This window comes from Salarias fasciatus, chromosome 20 (assembly GCF_902148845.1).
Source record: "Salarias fasciatus chromosome 20, fSalaFa1.1, whole genome shotgun sequence".
In the NCBI taxonomy this organism is placed as follows: Eukaryota; Metazoa; Chordata; class Actinopteri; order Blenniiformes; family Blenniidae; genus Salarias; species Salarias fasciatus.
The window spans coordinates 25,079,194-25,098,526 of NC_043764.1; the positions used below are offsets into that span (position 1 = coordinate 25,079,194).

General features: G+C 46.4%; 1 protein-coding gene across 1 annotated transcript; it reads left to right on the forward strand.

Moving 5' to 3' along the window:
- Window positions 1–7,504: 7,504 nt before the first annotated feature.
- Window positions 7,505–19,013, forward strand: cacnb3b (calcium channel, voltage-dependent, beta 3b). The gene is made up of 14 exons (XM_030118734.1): window positions 7,505–7,766; window positions 11,246–11,365; window positions 11,564–11,686; window positions 11,862–11,983; window positions 12,151–12,203; window positions 12,541–12,560; window positions 12,690–12,770; window positions 15,146–15,204; window positions 15,381–15,481; window positions 15,634–15,785; window positions 15,963–16,058; window positions 16,145–16,315; window positions 16,561–16,608; window positions 16,701–19,013. The coding sequence occupies exons 1-13, from the start codon at window positions 7,722–7,724 to the stop codon at window positions 16,588–16,590; spliced, it is 1,173 nt and encodes a 390-aa protein (XP_029974594.1). The 5' UTR covers window positions 7,505–7,721; the 3' UTR covers window positions 16,591–16,608; window positions 16,701–19,013.
- Window positions 19,014–19,333: the final 320 nt, after the last annotated feature.

Sequence of the window (19,333 nt, forward strand, 5' to 3'; positions counted from 1 at the left end):
GAAAATTCGTTTTGTCAGTCAGAACGGAAAAACGAGAAAACGAGTTGAATTGTCGTTTTTTCCTTTTTGGGCAAAAACGAAAAAACGAGAAAATGACCCGTTTATTGGTATCTGATGATGTCAATTTGACAGGAAATCAAACTAACAAAAGGTACCTTGTCCCACCAAATTCACGAGTCATCATAGATTAAAAAAAAAAAAAAAAAAAAAAAAAAAGCAGAAATCCGTCCTGAAGCCACAGAAATCCGGGGGGACTGGGCTGTGCGAAAAGTGCAGGTCTTGCATAATTTATCAGGAAAGAAAGCTGTAATCCATCCATCCGTGTGTCCGTGCGTATGGCTGTGTGTTCAGTTATTGATAACAATGCCTCCGTCCAGGTGGAGGTTCGAGCAGAAGCGTCCATATGAAGAGACTCCGGGCTGCTTCCCCCTCACTGAGAGCCACGTCTGCTGCGGATGTCCCTCAACAATTCAAGCGTCTTTCTGCTCAACGAGGTGGGACTTTTCTCTCTTTTGTTTCTGTGTGTGTGTGTGTGTGTGTGAGAGAGAGAGAGTGTGTGTGTGTGTGTGTGTGTGTGTGTGTGTGTGTGGAGGAGAAGTGAGAGCCAGCAGGTCCTGGTTGGGATCATTTAACCAGGTGGGCAGACAACAGCCTCGACACACTCAGTGTGTGTGTGTGTGTGTGTGTGTGTGTGTGTGTGTGTGTGTGTGTGTGTGTGTGTGTGTGTGTGTGTGTGTGCCAGCAGACATTATAATGCTCATCATAGCCAGTCCCAGCTAAAATAATAATAATAATGCAAGTGATCAGCTGCAGCAACAGATGGGCTGTGTGGGTTTTGTCTCAGCTCCAACTTATTTATTTCTTTTAGGTAATAAAAGACTAATTGCATTTGTGCTCAGCAACAAACAGAAAATGTTTTTTTTTTTTATTATAATGCAGTTTTATTACAGGATGAACTGTAGATGTGGCTCATGTCCAGATCTGAGTAAATTCACTTTGAACACACACAGTTCACTGATCTTCTTTTTGGGAAGTCTCGATAAAATCCCTCTTCCTCTCTGGGAGTCTCACTGTTTTCCTTTACACTGAAGATCGCTGTCAGTGACACTGTGAGGATTAGAAGCCTATCTCTTGCCTTCCTGATTGTTTTTTTAACAGATGGATGCATTTTTATCCACACCTGCTGAAGTTTCACATGGTTCTGTTTGAAGATTTTTTTTTTTGAACAGTTGAACAGAGAAATCTTCTAAATCACTCAATGTTGTGGTTTATTTTAGCAGTTTAGTCTCAAATTTCATCTTCAGCTGGAGAAAAGGGGGCAAAGATTTCTGACGCAATAACAATGCAAGAATTCAGTAATCGCAGCTTTCATCAGACAGTTTTTGGGGCGTCTTTTTTTACATTTTGCTGACACTTGGTTTAAGACGACCTCCTCGCTCCAGTCGTATTGACGGACTTTCATTCTTGCCTTCTAAAAATAGAAACTGAGTCTCTTTTTTTTTTTTTAAATAACTGAAGTGTGAAAGGTGTGAAAACCGTGGCGCTCACTGGTGAGATAATCCATCATCCCGGACACCGTCAGAGCATCCATCTGCATCCCTCTGAGCCGGTTCCCCTCCCAGAGGGTCTGGACTGTGTTAAAGGTGACTGAAAAGTCAAGACGCACGGCTCTCGAGCGCGCTGCCAGCCGGGCGGCTGAGAAAAGCTCCATCATTTGCTTCAGTGTGTGTCTGGTGGGCAAACCGCAGGGGGTCCAGTTGGTCTCCCAGCATCACAAATATGCTCAGAGCCTCTCCAGCATCTTACTTTCAGGAAAGAAAAGAGGCGATATCTAAGCTGTTAGTCCAATAAATGTCGTTTCTTTTTCTGGTAAGTGATATTCAGAGGCATCTCGAAGCGTTTTCCGCAACAGTTCCTCGTGGAAAAACACCCAGATCACATCACTTTCTCAGATAATTTAATCACATTTCCCAGAAAGGGCTTTAGGTGTGGTCTGAGTGTGATTTGTCTCCATTTCCCAGTCCTATGTAAATTAAAGGGAACAAAAGGCTCTTCTGAAGCATTTCATATGCTTTCATGCATGCCGATAACTAATTATGTCCTAAATCAAGGCTTTGTATGTTAAATGTTACAGTCCTCCTGCTGTATAGTCAGTTTTATAATTACAACTGCATGTCTTTATTTGATGAACCCACGTTAATAAGACCAAAATATAACCAGATATGAGTCCAGTTCACACGATTTCATTTCTTTGAGAAACAATATGTCAAACAGTTGCATAAGAAGGTATATTTAAGAGATCTTGTGCATATTTATATTTTGAGTTGAAGCAAAAGTGCAGTTAAGTTGACCTCAGTGAAGATTATGTGGAGTGAATTCATGTGCGTGTGTGTGTGTATGTGTGTGTGTGTGTGTGTGTGCCTCCCTCTCCTCTCAGCACGCTCGCTTCAAGCAGGGCTCTCGTCTGTGTTGGAACACACTCTGTGCCTGCGCGCCTGAACCCGACAGGTACTGTACAAACCCCATGAAAGGATCCGACAGCAGCCAGGTGTCATCTCCCTCCTCTCCAAAATCAAAACACAGCATCCCCGGCGCCTTAAAATAGCCCCTCATCCATAATGCACCGGGAGCAGCTCTGCCCACAGAGGCGCTTCATATGGGACAGACTGACAGACATCTGCACTCAATGCTTGGCTGCAGCTCCTCTCCTCTCCTCCGCTCACTGCCAGGCACAGCGGAGTTTAACTTTCCAACCTTCATTCATTCATATTTTATTCACATCTCCAGCTCATGCAGAATTCGAATGTCTCTCTCTCTCTCTTTCTCTCTCTCTCTCTCTCTCTCTCTCTCTCTCTCTCTCTCTCTCTCTCTCTCTCTCTCTCCCCCATCATCTATTTTTTTCTCTTCTGCTTCACTGTTTCCTGCAACCTATCCTATGAATTATGAATCTCAGGCTTGCTGGAGATTTTCTTTGCATCACCCATAGTCATGGTTTCTCGGTGCCGGATTGTTTTTGTTTGGAGTCATTTTGTTGATGCTGCTCTGGTCATCTTAGAACATTAAACACACACACACACACACACACACACACACACACACAGCAGGTGTGTCCGCCTCCTCGGCGGCACTGGTTTTTGTTTGAAAGAGAAACAGAAGCGTTCAGAGCTCGGCACGTCTGCTCGGTTCCCACCCGGCAGCGGAGCGGCTGTCAGAGCACAGCCAGCCGTGACATGTGCAGAACACACTCGCTGAACCGGAGGCTCCGCCGGGGACGCCTCCACATCCCCTCTCCGCCGCCAGCACACTTTCTCCCAGCTCCAAACTTTGAGCTCCCGGCGGGTTGAAAACTAAAATGGCTGAAAGGTAGTTGAAATTTGAAGCTTGTGTGTAGATGAAGGGTTATCTCTTATGACTTGCCCTCCTGCGATAACGCTGGGAGCCATGGGAAAGCTGAAAGGTGGATAGATCATGCAAAACAGTAGGAGGTGACTCCTCGTGTTATGTGGCGATCTCATGGAGCAGAACCGAGCATCATGAATGAACTTAGCCTGTGTTTGCTGTCCAGAGTCCCATTGGACGGGCGAGGCAGGGATGAGGAGAGGAGGAGAGAGGGTGGGAAGGATGATGTGCGGAGCGCAGAGAGCCTCACTGACGTAGCAGAGGCTTGTGTACCGAGAGTGGTGGAGGAACAGGAGGGAAGGGGGTGGGGGGTGTAAAGAAAGAGACTGCTTACAAGCACGCTACAGTACACTTCAGTGTTACCCCAGAGAGAGAGCGCACCATGACTGCCTAGCAGAGAGAGCAAGCAAGCGAATCGGGGAGTGTTCTCTCCAACCTCCATCTGAGTAAGTACCCTGCTGTCTGCTTCACATCCACCCTCTCTGGTGGAAATCGCAAAGGCGCTCGCTCTAAAGCCAACGTTAGACCTGGACTTGCTGATCTTGTTGAACAGATGCAGGTTTTTGCTTCCAGGAAAGAGGAGCATCTTTAAGCTCTGCTTCCTTTTTGATTTTGTCTCAAAGTTTGTCAGACGGGGTTGTTGTGAGCGTCAGATTTGTATCTACGTTTCAGCATCTTTTTAGAAAACTGGTGCGGGACCAAAGTCCTCAGCCTCGGCGCTGACATTTCTGTGGAAAGTCGGAGTTACGCTACAGCAGAGAAAATGGCATTTAGTGCAGTTGTGTGACGGCGGAGCGGCGGTGGGGAGCTGTGGGCATACTCACAGGCATTCATGCTTTCTGTGTGGATGGGGGGGGAAGGAGTGCATTTGGGACCGCTAGGCTTCCTGTGTGGGGTCAATTAAATACTGCATGAGACAGAGCACTAAAAGCCTGTCCCGTGAGGAGCGGAGTGCTTTGTGTGTGTGTGTGTGTGTGTGTGTGTGTGTGTGTGTGTGTGTGTGTGTGTGGGGATGCATCAGTGTGCAATGCCTTGATTAAATTTGATGAACCAGCACTGTTGAGAGGGTCAAAGATTCCAGTTTCAGCTTCTTTGAGTTCCTGATGAGAAACTCTGTGTGTTTTTGTTGCTAACTCACTAGAAGACCATAAAAAGTCCACACACTTAAATATAACTGCATATTTGTGTTTATAAATGTAGGACGAATCGTCCATTTTTTCATATTCAGCTACTGAAGTGTCTTCACCTGGTTAACTGGATCAAACTGTGTTCTCACTGATCTAGGTTCTGACTTGAACCTGCCAGGAAACCGTTTCTGAAAACACTGGAATATGTAAGTATGTAGGGCAGCATTACATATTGATAAGTCTGACATTCTCCCGGTTAGCTCAGCCCACCAGTCAAGAAGCTCCAATTAGGCCTCAGTCAAACCTCCAGCCGGAATCAGGTCATCTTCCTCCAAACACGTCTGATTTAATGAAGGATGCGGCGCCGCGCCGTAGGTGCGCGCGGCTCTATGTGGGTTAGCCGGAGCCTCTTTGAAGCAGTTTGGTGAAGTCAGGTTGAGGCGTCCCTCAGGGGGTGAAAACCTTAAGCATGCACGGCGGATCCGACGAGGCCGACCGAGTCAACAGCGTGGATGAAAGATAGCGCCGAGATAACGCTCCAGCCCCGCTGCCAACTCGCCCGTGATAATTCACATTCTTTACTTTGCCGCTGTTGCATTAGTGGCGTTTCTCCGTGCAGATACCAGATGCTGTTTGCTGCAGGAGCTTGGTGCTGTGCTGAGCAGCGGCGGTGGTAGCGGCGTGTTGAAGTGAGTTGGAAGGGCTTATTTATAGGCTGCGGGGGTCTGCCAGGCCTCGCTACGGACAAGGGGAGAGCATCCCGAGGTAACATTAGCAAAGGAGGAGGGTGGAGCCGCCGAGGACGGTATGGAGTATCAATCTGTGTGGCTCTGGTATTGATCCACTCTGCCCTACTCTGGTTGCACTTCTCTGCGCGCGCTGTAATGCTGCCTCAGCTCCGGCCGGGTGCGTTCAGCGTGGAGGTTTGATGCCTGAATCCGGGGCTTTTTTTTTTTTTTCCTTTCTTTTTTAAAGATCCTCATTGTTCCCCGTTTGGTGTTGAGCCGGGATGCTGACACCAAGTCCGTCAGACTGTTCTTTCATTTGGGGAAAGTTCAGCATGTGCACAGTGAGCATTTAGTATTTGAGAACTTTCTGAAAACAAAGCAAAAAAAAAAAAAAAAAAGTGTTGCTGACCGCACCAAAACCATCGTTTTGTATTTTGTCAGCACAAGTGTGAACCAGAGTCATGCTTCGATGAGAGGTATCGTGCACTGAAGAAACAAGCACAGCTGACGGTCTAAATAAAGCTCAGATCTGATTTGGTTGTGTTTTAATCATTGTGTAATGACAAACGGTGAGGAAAATTGGAGCAATAATGCTGTGATCATTAAAAAACACACATCTGTGACTCCACCTCTGTGTGTGTGATTAAGTGGAGTCTCAGCGGCTGCCTGTCCTTGTTTTTCCTTGTAGACACTTAGTTCACATTCAGATGGGCTCTGCGGCTCCGCTGAATGTAGCTGAGCCCGTCTCAAATCTGCTTTGCCTTTTCTCCAGGGAATTCATGAAACTCAGTGAACTTTGACAGTCCTCCTCTTTCTTTTCCCCGCTGAGAACTCCAGTCTGCGCTGGGAGGAGGAGGAGAAGGAGTAGAGAGAGAGAGAGAGAGAGAAGGAGGGCTATATTTAGAACAAAATACCAAAAAAACAGATAATTCTGTTAATCTCTGGTACTGTTGTTTCAGTGTCGCCCATCTCTCATCTCGTCCCATTTTCATCTCCTTGTTTTCTTCTCACTCTTTCGCCGTTTGCTTCTCATCTCCGTCACTCTGTCGCTTTCACTTCCATTGCAAATCAAGAGCTCGAGGAAATGGAGAAGAAAGCAGACAAACCCTCGGACATTAAATTTGTATGAAGCACTGGGTTTGTGTATAAGTTCCCTTTTTGTTACTTTCTCCGTTGAATCACCATATTTTCTTTTTTTCCTTCTTCTCCGTTTCTTTTCCCTCCGTCTTCTGTTTCATGTAACAGCAGTAATGATGAAGATATAGTCGCAGTGTCGTCTTCATACCAGAGGCATCTGGGAGTTGTGATAACTGCAATAACTGTATGCGCGTGTGTGTGAGTGAGTGTGTGTGTGTGTGTGTGTGTGTTTGTGGTCTTTGCTGCCTGCTCTCCTCTAATTTTAAAAGGCCGTACAGCAATATTGCCCTGAGACATTTTTTTTCTAAAAGCCTTTGGTGGAGTGCACTTAATTCTCAAGCAGCCAAAGTTGAAAGCGGGTGATAGAGAGCGTGTGCTGCCAGCATAATGGACCCCGAAGTAGGGTCTTGGGTGCCCGGGGCGGCCTGGAGGGCCGGGAACAATGAGGCCGTCTTCTACAATAGAGAGCTTGCTTATTAAGACATGTGATGGACTCTGGATGGCTGCTTGCTGACTCACCGCTGCATTTCTGTCCTGTAGGCCAATGCATCACCTTCCTGTCAGGAGGATGGTGCAGGCCAGGCGGACGGGCCAGGCGGACGGGCGGGCGCAGCCCTGCCCTCCTCCGCTCATCCTGTCTCTTCATTCACGTCCGTCCAATCCGCCGTCCGTAACTTTGTGCTCTCGACCTCACGTTCGGGGAAGGCGCTTATTGGCAGAAGAACGACAGCTGCAGACCACTTCCAAGCACTTCTTTGCTTGGATTTTGTTTTCATCACTTTACACGGCTTACAAGCCGAGTCTTTGTTCTGCCTTATTTATAGAAGCCGCCGCTTGTGCCAAGTGAAAAATAATATTCTGCAGACTGAGTAAACATCACGACCGTCTGCTTGATTTGATGTAATTTTAAAGGGATTTCTCGAGGCAGGAGCAGATATAAGACGAGTGTATTTACTTACTTGATAAGATTTTGATGCATGAGAGGGATATGGGAGAGTCTTGGCATGGCATGAGAGGAGGGGAGAGGAGAGGAGGAGAGGATACGAGGAGAGGAGATCATCAGGGATGATCTTCTCCTCTCAGATGAGAGCTGGTTCCAGGCTGAAGAAACCCTCTGTTCACCACCAGCGTGAGGGCGTGTGCGCCACACTGCTGCAGTCAGGGCATCAATTTTGTATAGGAAATGACTGTTGAGGCAGCGCAGCAACGGTGGTGAACCACTTAGCTGAGCGCGCCTCCCTCCCTCTCCTCCTTTAACCACGGGCTGAGGAGGGAGGAGGGCTCGGCTGTTTCTGTGCAATGGGGGTCCAGGAGCGCTGGCAGCAGAATCATGTCTGCCTCCGACTCGAGCGCTACAGGACTCATCTGTAACAAGGTACGCCGCGAATGCTCCCCCCACCCCCCACCCCCCCACCCCCCCCTTTTTTTTTTAATCATTCTGCATGCAAACTCAGCCTCCATCCCCGAGTCCCCCATCTGCTCGCTGGGAGACGTCTCCCCTCTGTTTTTCCTCGCCTCCCTCCCTCTCGCGCTCATCTCAACACAAGTCTATTCTGGTTGTCTCACTCCGTCCACTTGTGATCTCTCCCATCACTTCTTCTTCTCCTTGCTTTCTCTGGACATCTCGCTCACGTGTGGCTGTTCTCCGTATCTCCACGCCGAACTAAAAGCTCATCTGTTGACTTTAATCACTGACTTCAGTCGAAGGGGCTTTCTGAAGTCATTTGCTTTTGAATGCCAGAAGCTGAGAGAAATAAAAATTCACCCCGTCTCCTTTTTCAATTTGGCAATGATGCTTTGCTTGTGCAACAGTGTGAAATTTAAAACATGCACCAAAACAAACGTCCGCCCAGTCCCGCTCTGAGAGTTGGGGAACGGCTAAATTGGAGCAGTGGAAGTGTCATCCAGCTGGTTCTGTGGTTAGAGGTTGTTTATAACGTGCACACTTCCCTCTGCTGGTGAGAATCTACGACTGCTGCAGTCTCCATATGTCAGGGCTTCCAGCGTGAGAGGGATTTCTCTGTCAACTCACTTTTTGGCCAGGATGGCTGCACTGTGAGCGGCTCTCTGTTGTTTTAAGAAGCCCAGACTTTCAGAAAACAGAGAAACTTCTGAGTTGCATGAATCCGTTAATGCTGCTGCGACAGCGAGGCTGGTGTCTGTGTGACTGAAAATCTGAGTTCAAATCCTACTGTATGTGTGGTTTGCATGTTCTTCTGTTACTTGTGTTTGTTTTCGTTCCAGGCTTCTTATTAAATGTCTTTATTGGGTGCTTTAGATACAAGAAGCAAAACAGGAAATATTTGGAATTTCCTTTCAGTCTGAACATACTCATTCTAACTCAAACTTCACAAGATAGGTGATGCTTTGTGTTGAGGAATAAAGCTTGACTAATTCACATGAGGTTTATGAAACATTCCCAAAAGCTTCTTTGAATTTTAATCTGCAAATTATTCAAAGTAAGTGTCCGATTATGATTACTAGTTAAAAAAAACGTAAAATTATTATGAGAGACTGTACAGTTTGGATATTTACATTTTTTTTTAAATTAGAATTATTCAATGAAAGTGAGAAAAAGCAGCAATAAAACAGCTGAGATAAACGACCAACACGCACTCAGCTTCACATAGGATCATAATTATGCTAATCCGTCTCAGGTTTTGTGATTACAGGTTAAAAATAACTTTACTTGCAGGCGCACAGCTCTCACGTTGATTCAGGATCAATTACAGCCCCTTCAGTTAACCGGAGTTTATCAAAGCCACGGAGCTGTTTTAACTGGAGACGATCATTTCCCTTAATGCTTATGTTTTTCTGAAAAAAAATGTCTGATTCGTTAAGATCTTGCATAAAGCAGGTACATTCTGCACCCATGCAAATGGGTTCTTTCAGTTTGTGCTCAGCTAACAGCAACACCGTGATCGACATCAGGAGTATTCAGATGAGGGCTTTGCATGCTTTAGGCTCTGTTTACATGAGAGCAGTCTCACAGTAACAAATCACTCCTGTGTTTATTTGCATTGAGCGCTGAGCCGCCGCAGGTAGAACAATCTGCTGGACGTGTTTGTGGAGGAAAGTTCTCGGGAGACATTATTTAGATCTGTCAAAAAAAAGCTATCCATCATAAATTCTGCTCATAAAAGTCAACGTGAGCCAGCTGAGGAAATGCTTCCTGCCTCGTTGATCTGCCGAAGGGTGAGTTGGATTCAGACGTGTCACTAACAGTCACTCATCGGCAGTTGTTTTTATAGGTAGGAAATTGCTTCTTGCGTTGTACTTTGTACTGTTTTGTGGAATCTGTGAGACACGCCTGATATTCCATCTTCATGAAGGCAAGCGCTAAATGGACGGTGTGCATTATTCAGCGTCTGTCAGGCATCATCCGCTGTTAATAAATCAGCTTTCACGTGTGTGTGCCGCAGGATGTCATGCTTGCAGCAGGTTTGCATGTAAACTTTTAGATCTGCAGCTGTTTTCTCGTTCAGCAAAGGGAAACCATCAACCACAGTACTGATACCGTTTTTTTTAAACATCATTACTACTTTCATATTCATAATAAATTGCCATCTAGTTCGTACTGTTCATACTGCAGGCAGAAGAATCATTAAACTAAAAATAATGATTCTTTATTAATTCTCTCGGTGATCTATCCATCCAATGGGAGCAGTTTAGGATTCAATCCCTTGTGGGCAAATAGTGGAATCCAACCTGCAACCTTCTCAACCGTTCCCAGATTAGGATGAGGATTACCTATAGTGCTGTGATGCTATGATCTAGTTCACTTCTCCCCAGGAGGAAATATACACTGTTTACCAGAGTTTTAGTTAACTATCTTTATCAGCACTCAGACAGTAAACAACTGCTGTATCGTCCTTTTTGATCCGGTGGAAAGTCAGAATCGGTGGCGGTAATAGAGCCGTCAGTGGATGGAGATAATGTATGCATGCAGCGTCCTAATGAGGCTCAGTCTGTGCTTCACAGTGTCGATCCTCTTCATCCGTCTGCACAACTTTATGTGCTTTAATTAGGTTTTGTTTCTTCTTCCCGTTGACTCTTCGGGCTCTGGCAGGCTTTGATATTCAAATGATATCCACAAACTGTGCTGGATGCGGCTCTAACGCTGTTATTTATTTATTTTTTTTTTTTTTTGAGGGAGGGCAGAGGAAAAGAAAAGTCAAAAATGGAGCGGGGTTGGGAGGAGAGTCGGGTAAAAGGGAGGAGGAGACAGGTGGGAGAAGAGAGGTAAAGGGAAGATGACGTGTGGGGGAGCTATATTTGGCTGCTTTATGTGGGTGCTCCTGTCTGGGATGTGAGGAGTCTTCCAGCCTCGCACTCAGCCGGGACTGCAGCCACGGGGGGAAGAGCGGGCTGCTGACGGAGCTGGAAGTCTACCAGGTGAGCCTTGTCAGGGTTATTTACATATCACCGAGGCAAGTCCTGAGTCAAGTTCTGCTTCAGTTGCTCTTAACTGCGTCCTTTACATTGTCAGAGATAACCGCAAAGAGCACGTTGGCTTCAAGCTCAAGTTGAGAGAATAGATGTAAGGCATGATGTTGTTGCTCACGTCAGCATGCTCGGATGAAAACTGGACCTTTGCCAACATCTGGGGAGCCCGGAGAGCGGATAAATAGACAACTAGGTTGTTAGTGTTGCAGTTCTCACGCACTCGCTCCCCCGAGGACGCTGCTTTGGAAAGCTGCAGGAAAGGACATGCAGGCGCAGAGGCGGGCCGACCTGGAGACACGAGCGCGACGCAGCTCGTCTGTGAAACTTCAGCAGTGCCGACGATGTCTTCAGTGGGTCCGATCGCCGTGACGAGGTTCTGTCCCTTCACGGTTCTCCTCCTCCTTCCAGGGTTCAGCCGATTCCTACACTAGTCGACCCTCTGATTCCGACCTGTCCCTGGAGGAGGACCAGGAGGCGTCTCGGCGTGAAGCCGAGCGCCAGGCTCAGCTGCAGCTGGAGAGAGCCAAGGTGAGAACCGCAAGGTCAAAGGTCCCGCTCGGCTTTAAGGGCCCGTTCACACCACAGCGCTGTCACGTGAAAATGCTAAACTGTCATTGTATGGTATCTGATATTAAGTAACACAACAATAGAAAAATGCAGCTTTTGCAGAAGACTGTTCTGATATTTCTTCCTGTCTACAATTTCCATCTTTTTTCCTTCCCTCAGTCGAAGCCAGTGGCGTTTGCTGTGAAAACCAATGTGAGTTACTGCGGGGCCCTGGACGAAGACTGTCCAGTCCAAGGTGCTGCTATTAACTTTGAAACCAAAGACTTTCTGCACATAAAAGAGGTGATTTCCCTTTACATTTTACATTAAAGGTTCATTTCTGGCATTAACCATTGCCCCCAACAGGCCTCATGCATACACTGTTTCCATAGTTTGCAGATCATAAGCCATTTTCCATTAATGTGTTCTGCTGGTAGAACCATCTCAGCTGTAAAACAGGTGTTTCTCTCTTCCTCAGAAATACAGCAATGACTGGTGGATCGGTCGTCTGGTGAAGGAAGGGGCGGATATCACATTTATCCCAAGCCCAGTGAAACTTGAGGCCATGAGGATAAAACAGGAGCAGAAAGCAGCGGCGAGGTCAGAGGTCGTCCCGCTAGGAGAGATTAGTCGCTTCCTCTAATTTCGCTGATCTTCTCTTTGACAACTTTCTCTTCCTCGTGTGTTTGTTTTGGAAGTTCTTCTGTCTAAATTGCCTCCTCGGGGAATTCGCGCATGGTGAAGCTTTGCATTATGTGGCTCCACAGGAAAGGAGGGAACGCTTCGTCGGGAGGCTGGAGGTCCACGCCGCCATCTGCAGGTGAGTGAGACGGAAGGCGTCCCGCTGCCGGCTGCTCATATCGTCCCACATGCAGGGTCACATTTCCATAAAGGGATTATTTCAGGGCTGGAATACTGCCTTAATGTTCCAAATTACTTATCTCCTCACTTCAAATCTTGTTTGATTATTATCTGATTTGAGATCAGAGCATGAAGATTAACACACAATTAACAAAGGACGACAATCCAGGGGGCCAGCGGGTGAAAATCCACAGCTGAGGACGGCATCCTCACAGAGATTAAAATCTAAAAACACACTCTCTGAACTATCAGCCCTTTTCTCTCTGTCTTAATGTTCATTCTGTTTATTCTGAAAGCCAAACAGAAGCAGAAACAGGTATGTCTGCATCTTCCTCACTTTATTATTTCATAGAAAAATCGGTGCAAATGGGAAACTGCTAGCAGCTTGTTCTCATTTCTTTTCACTGGGAGTGTCTCTGAAGAAGTGAACGTTTCTGTTTTGCAGACTGAACACGTCCCTCCGTATGATGTGGTTCCTTCTATGCGGCCGGTGGTTCTGGTGGGGCCGTCTCTGAAAGGCTACGAGGTGGGTCTAACTCCAGACCTCACCACAATCAGCTCCGCTGAATATCCCACTACACCAGAAAATCAGTCCCCAATAAAAACATGAACAGTCCATCATTAGGTTTACAGAGTGACACCAGTCATGCAGAGAAGCCCGAGAACACACACATAGGAAAAACATGCTTTATTTTATGCAAATATCTATTCAAAACACCTCCAAAACTGCTGCATAATCTTTTCATACTTGTGTCACCAGTTGTCATAAATGTGAGTGAAATACCTCGAAAGGTTTGAAATGGATCTCTGTGCCAGGGCATTGATGCTCTGCTTAGGAGAAGTGAAATGATCCTTGATTTTCAGATACTTTTTAATCTACTGGTGTCTTCATCAGGTCAAAATGTTACTTTGTTCACTAGAAAATTACCAGCCCAAACTAAATACCTCAGTCTCAGCATTAAACGGGCTCTAGTCAGCGTTGTTACGTTAATGTTGTCTTATTATAGATCAATGTGCTGACATTAAACTAAAAGCACCGCTGTGTCTCAGTCCAACCCACAGAGCTGCTGTATAACGTAGCTTTAGACTCTCACGCTCCTCAGAAACGCACGTTGTCGAGGGCATCATCAAACACGATGATTTGAAAGTGTAACTCCTAATAATTTTCACTTTTTTTGTGGGTGATTTTTACCGTCTCTTTCCGAGCTTTCTCCCTCTGTACTGTATATTGTTTGGTTCAGTTTAATCTGGATTGTGTTTTCTAGTCCAGCAGGACGGCCGTGGCTGTCCTCCATTATCCCATTAACACTCACACCAAAACGCTGCACTCACATCCTGATCAAATTATACAGACGACCCGCACACCGGGCCGCGCACATCCATCCCAGAGACACACACAGCTGCACGTGTGAGCGCTCGCATCAGCCACTTCAATGCTCAGCACGCACACACACACACACACACGCATGAACCCACACTGCCGATATGACACAAAAACACACTCAGCATGTGTTCACTCAACCTGATGGATGAATATATTCCAACGTGGTATTGTGGGCTCTATCCTTTAAATTGTACTTTTCTCATTGTGACTGTGCAGGCTGTGTGCCAAGCAGTTTGATTTATGTTTGTGAGTGTGTATGTGTGTGTGTGTGTGTGTGTGTGTGTGTGTGTGTGAAATATTCATACATTGCTGTGGTGATGTGCTTCGGGGATGCTCCAGCAGTGAACGGCAGCTTGCGGCCCCCTCCCCGCTTTTGTCTCCCTTGTTCATGTTATTTTCAGACGCTCATCAGCGTTCTTCTGCGTTCTTCTTACCGTGCACGCTCCCTCACACGCTCCCTCCCTCTCTCCCTCCCTCCCCACCCCTGCACTCCCGTACCCTCTCGCTGTTCCTCCGTCTCTCCGGTACGCTGTGAAAGAGCAGCACCAGTGCGTGCTTCATCCTTTATTCCAAAGGCCATTCATTTTTCACGACTGTTTGAAAATAGCTGGCCTCGCCTCATCTCCACAGTGCACGTACACAGTGCACGTACAGGCGCTGGCAGGCAGGCTCGCGCTCTCCATGTTTATTTATCTGTCTGTGTCTTTAAGATCTCGTCCACACGTCTGCATCAACAAACCGCCTGTAGGAATCATTGCTGGATTTCTTTTTCTGTAAAGAAATGCTAACACGAATTAACACACACTCGTGTGTGTGTGTGTGTGTGTGTGTGTGTGTGTGTGTGTGTGTGTGTGTGTGTGTGAGGTTATAGAGACTTCTTCGCCTCTGTCTCCTTCAAAATGAGAACATCCGAGTGCGGTAACACTCGGCATAACTGAGAAGTTGGAGCGTCGGTGGTGCTCCTCTCTATCCGCGCTGACTTTCATTAATAATGCAGTCGTTTTAAAAATGAAAGGATACGGTTACTTTAATCTCCTCTCCGTCCATTTTTATTGTGCAAAATGAGATTATTCAAAAAACGATCATGCATTCGTTCAAGTGGCCTCGTCTCTCCTTTTTCTTTTTTCTTTTTTTTACCGTTTTACTGTAATGTAATTCTCATGATGAGACCGAGCAGACGTTGATTTGGCTTCAATATTCCTAAAGTAATTGATCCTTTTATGGAGGTTAATGAGAAACTGAATGAGAAGACGGGAAGGGTGTAAAATGTATTTTCACAAATTAAGCTGTGAAATTGTGATTCCGTCCATGCAGTTAAAACAAACCAGGTAACATTAAACTGTGTTGCGAATGTTGATTATATATTCCGAACATGTCACTAACGTCATCACAGAGACTTGAAGTAAAACTGTAAAATGAGAGAATCGTATTAAAACAGTGTGGTTGTGATATGCGTGCAGAGAGCTGTTGTGTGTTCGCTTTAATTTGAAATTTTCCTTGTCCTATCTCTCTCCCAGGTAACAGACATGATGCAGAAAGCCTTGTTTGACTTCCTGAAGCACAGGTTTGACGGCAGGTGGGTGCGTGTGTGTGTGTTTAACGCTGTGTATGACTCTGCCTCTCTCACGTTTCGTGGTCGATCGGACACATGGAAGCGATGATTTATTTTTAGCCGTGAGAGAGTACAAGTTCATCTCCCCCTTTGAAACGGAGCAGTTGTGGATGTGATGTGACGAGACGCCTCCTCCGTAGGATCTCCATTACACGGGTGACTGCTGATCTGTCGCTGGCGAAGCGCTCCGTGCTGAACAAGAAGGCCATAATGGAGAGATCCAACACTCGCTCCAGTCTGGGTGAGCCACGGAAAAAAAAAAAAAAAAAGTTGCCTTTGATGTGTTTCTGGCTAAATAAGGATTAAAACCTGCTAAGAATAGACGCCTCTTCTGTCTTTGAGTCTGAACGTAAGCGGGCGGCGCCGCTCATCTCGCCGCCGTGTGTCTTACAGCGGAGGTCCAGAGTGAGATCGAGAGGATCTTCGAGCTGGCCAAGTCCCTTCAGCTGGTCGTCCTGGACGCAGACACCATCAACCATCCCGCTCAGCTGCTCAAGACCTCTCTGGCTCCCATCGTCGTCTACGTCAAAGTGTCGTCGCCCAAAGTAGAGTCACAGAAATGTTTTCTATGCCAACTTGCATGAACCATGTTTACTAGAAGGATGGATGTAATAATCATTGATCACTTTGGTTGGATGGATTCGTTTTTGATCACTTTAACACTGATTTCAAAGCAAAAGCATCAAATGATTGATTATTTCTGCCCTTGGTTCGTCTCCCAGGTCCTTCAGAGGCTGATTAAATCTCGAGGAAAATCACAAAGCAAGCATCTCAACGTGCAGATGATGGCGGGAGACAAGCTGGCCCAGTGTCCTCCGGTATGTCTCTCTCTCCTCATGTAATCCTCGAGCGGCCGGCCGTCCCGTCACTGAGGGTGGAAATGTCCCCCGCTGTGCCACATTAGGAGATGTTCGACGTCATCCTGGATGAGAATCAGCTGGAGGACGCCTGCGACCATCTGGCCGAGTACCTTGAAATTTACTGGCGTGCGACACATCTGCCCTGCTCTGCCCCGGTCAACCCCTTACTGGACCAAAGCGTGGTCACCCCTCCTTCAGCCAACTCCAGCCAACAGGTCCCACAAACACGCTGCTCACTTACTCACACTGGTGTTATGGAACGGCCACTAAAGGAACATGTTGTCCGTAGTGAGATCAGATAGTTGATCCATGATCTTAACAACAATTTGCCAAAATGAAAAAGTTTTACATTTTTTTACATTGTTGACTTTATTGCATTCAGATTATCTAAAATGACTCTGTTACTGGTTGTTCCAGGTTTATTTTTCTGACATTTTCTCCTGTTCTGTGTCCATTCTAGTTTTCTGAGACTCAAGAGCTTATAGAATGATCTCCACCACAGACATAGGTGAGAGGAAATGTTTGTCGTTCTCTCTTCGCTCAGTTCTGAAGCAGTTTATTTATTCTGCCGCTCCTCACCGGATCCTCGCTGCCCTGCAGGAGCAGCCTGTGCTGTCGGCCGGGGTCAGAGCAGCAGGTCATGGAGCACGGGGACCGGGCGCCACCAGGGGGCGGCAGCAGCCCTCATCTCTCCCAGGCCAGCACCCACCTTCCCCCGGTCACATCTGGGCTTCAGCAGAGGGAAGGAGAAGGAGCAGGAGCAGGCGGGAGGTCTGAGCAGAGCTGGCTGCACCTCCTCACTGCCGCCCCCTCGGCCAGAGCTCCCCGCTCCCACCGTCACGCTACAACTCAGGGCCGCTTCCTGCAGCTGCACGGCCACTGGCGGCAGAACGACCAGCTCGGCCGTGCAGTCACTCCTCACCACGAGCTCCCTCCTCCCACCCTGACCTGGAAACTGGTCCTCACCTCTTGCTTTCAAGCCGGGAGGCAATTTCCCTTCCTCACAAAGCTGAGCCAGCCCCTGTGTGTGTGTTTGTGTGTGCAGACACCCAAGAGTGGCCCGATCGCTCACACACACACACACGGGATGCTTCAGCTCTCACTACAGACAGATTACAGTAATCACGACTGTAGCACAGCCGTCAGGCCGCTGTCTCCATGTCCGTCCTCAGCAGATTTCCCAGGGTTGTACGGCTGATGCGTCCCGACAAAAAAATCAATTCAGTATGTCTTCCATCTCTGCAGCTTCCCGTGAGCTGTCATTCTAAATGTTTAACCAAATGTTTTCTCAAAGGTTCAATTACATCTGTCGGAGTCACCGCTGTGTCACCTGTGGTGGGAAAGCCAAGGAAAACACACACCTTTCAGTTCCTCCTGTAGCCTTTTAATGCAGTTCTGACTATCTTCCAGATAGCAGCTACCCACGTTACTGACATTAATTCTGCTCTCAGAATGGCTGAATGCTTCAATGTATGCAAAACACGTGTAGAACAAGCACATGCACTCGGTCTATATGCATCTTTGTCACAGCTGTGAGTGTATGAATGCTGCCCCGTTACCATAGGCAGGGATTATTCACAATAACTGTGGTTTGGTTGTAGATAGTTTCAGGAAAATTTGACTTCTAACGGTTCTGGGAGAAAAAAATAAAGCATTACCAGGTCGTAAAATATTGCATTAGAACCTTAAGACAAGTTTTTGAAGCATTGAATTTGATACATAACTATTTTAAATCAGATATTGACTAAAATGCGGAAAAGAAAGCGCTCGATCCTTCATAAAATTGGACAAGAAAATAGTTTAAATAGACTGCGTATATTTTACACAATATACACAATAATGCTAATCGTAACTCCATAGTAGTTTCAAGCAGCCAAACAAACGCCTCCATGTAAATTAGAAAAATATACAAATTCCATGTAGTTTGCATACTCTATGAAACATTTTACAGGACTTCTACAATATGCACTGAAATCCTCACATTCATTCAACTGCTCGACTCATGTGAAGACTCCAGAAATCAGCCACCATGTCACACGTGTAAATAATCTGATGTATGTGCATGGCATATCGTAATCCTGTATCATCAGAAGGGCTTTCCAGGACCACCCACACACAGTCTGAAACACGACCCGCATCACTATTTACATATGCATTATCAAGGCTTAGCTGTAAATACTGTATATTCCAGATGCAGATATTATTGTTATTACTATCTAATTGCACAGAAGCAGCAAACGCTGACAGGAAGTAGAGAGGTTATAATCACGTACACTCTTCTATACTCGAGGCCTCAGAAAGCATGTGTTTATTATACGTGACGTCCGCTCTGTTTGGAATGATGCACGGCTTATTTAGGACCACCGTAGCGATCGCTTCCACTGACACCCACGTTCATTTCTAAAAGGACCAGGCTGGAGGTACATAACCTCTCTTTGACTAAACACACAGAGCACAGTGCATTATTTCGATCAGTCCCTCAAGAAATATCAACTTCTCCTAGTAGCTTAATTTATATTGCAGGAAATTTCTACAAAGAGTCAAATACTCTTTGGATGTCCAAAGCACAATTTTTTACAATTATCGTTTCTTATTGCGTTTCACTTGCCTAAATTCTGTATGCAATACAAAGTTTAGCATCGACGAGACACTAGCCGAGACTATCAAGATATCTCCTCAGTGACCATGGGGTATAATTGCACTACAATCATTTATATGTATGCTTTTCAATGCAATAAATGCACTAAACGTTATGCTGTACCCACCTCCTGATCTGAACAAGCTGTCTGGCCTGGCCGGCGATGTCTCCTGGTTTTCAACAATGATATCCAACAGATGAAGATGTACACAGCCTGCATCTTTTGTTAATAGCACATGTGAAGGAGGAGGTGAATAAAATTACATTTATGTAACGTTTCTCTGTGTAGGCTCTTCATTTCTGCTCCATGACTCCTGATACAACCAGCAGAGGGCAAAAGAAGCCCGTCTCCTTCCATCTGTGAAATCCTGCAGGATGCAATACCAGAGGAAAAGCATGATGGGTTAGAAGATTAGATTCTTCAGCCTCACTGTTTTATACCATGCAGAGGCTCTTATGTGCAACATCTCACTGAGAATTTAACAGTATGAGTATATATTCATCTTTTCGTGCGATTGCAGGGCTGACCCCGGCTGATAATGGGTGAAGACAGGCAGCATAAACCGGGGTGCCAAACATGAGGCCTCTGGACTCT

Bases quoted from the DNA above. Each gene is read 5' to 3' on its own strand.
- cacnb3b (XM_030118734.1), top strand. From the start codon at position 7,722: ATGTCTGCCTCCGACTCGAGCGCTACAGGACTCATCTGTAACAAG. The intron at 12,771-15,145 runs GTGGGTCTAACT...TCTCTCTCCCAG, and splicing joins CGTCTCTGAAAGGCTACGAG to GTAACAGACATGATGCAGAA. The intron at 16,059-16,144 runs GTATGTCTCTCT...GTGCCACATTAG, and splicing joins AGCTGGCCCAGTGTCCTCCG to GAGATGTTCGACGTCATCCT.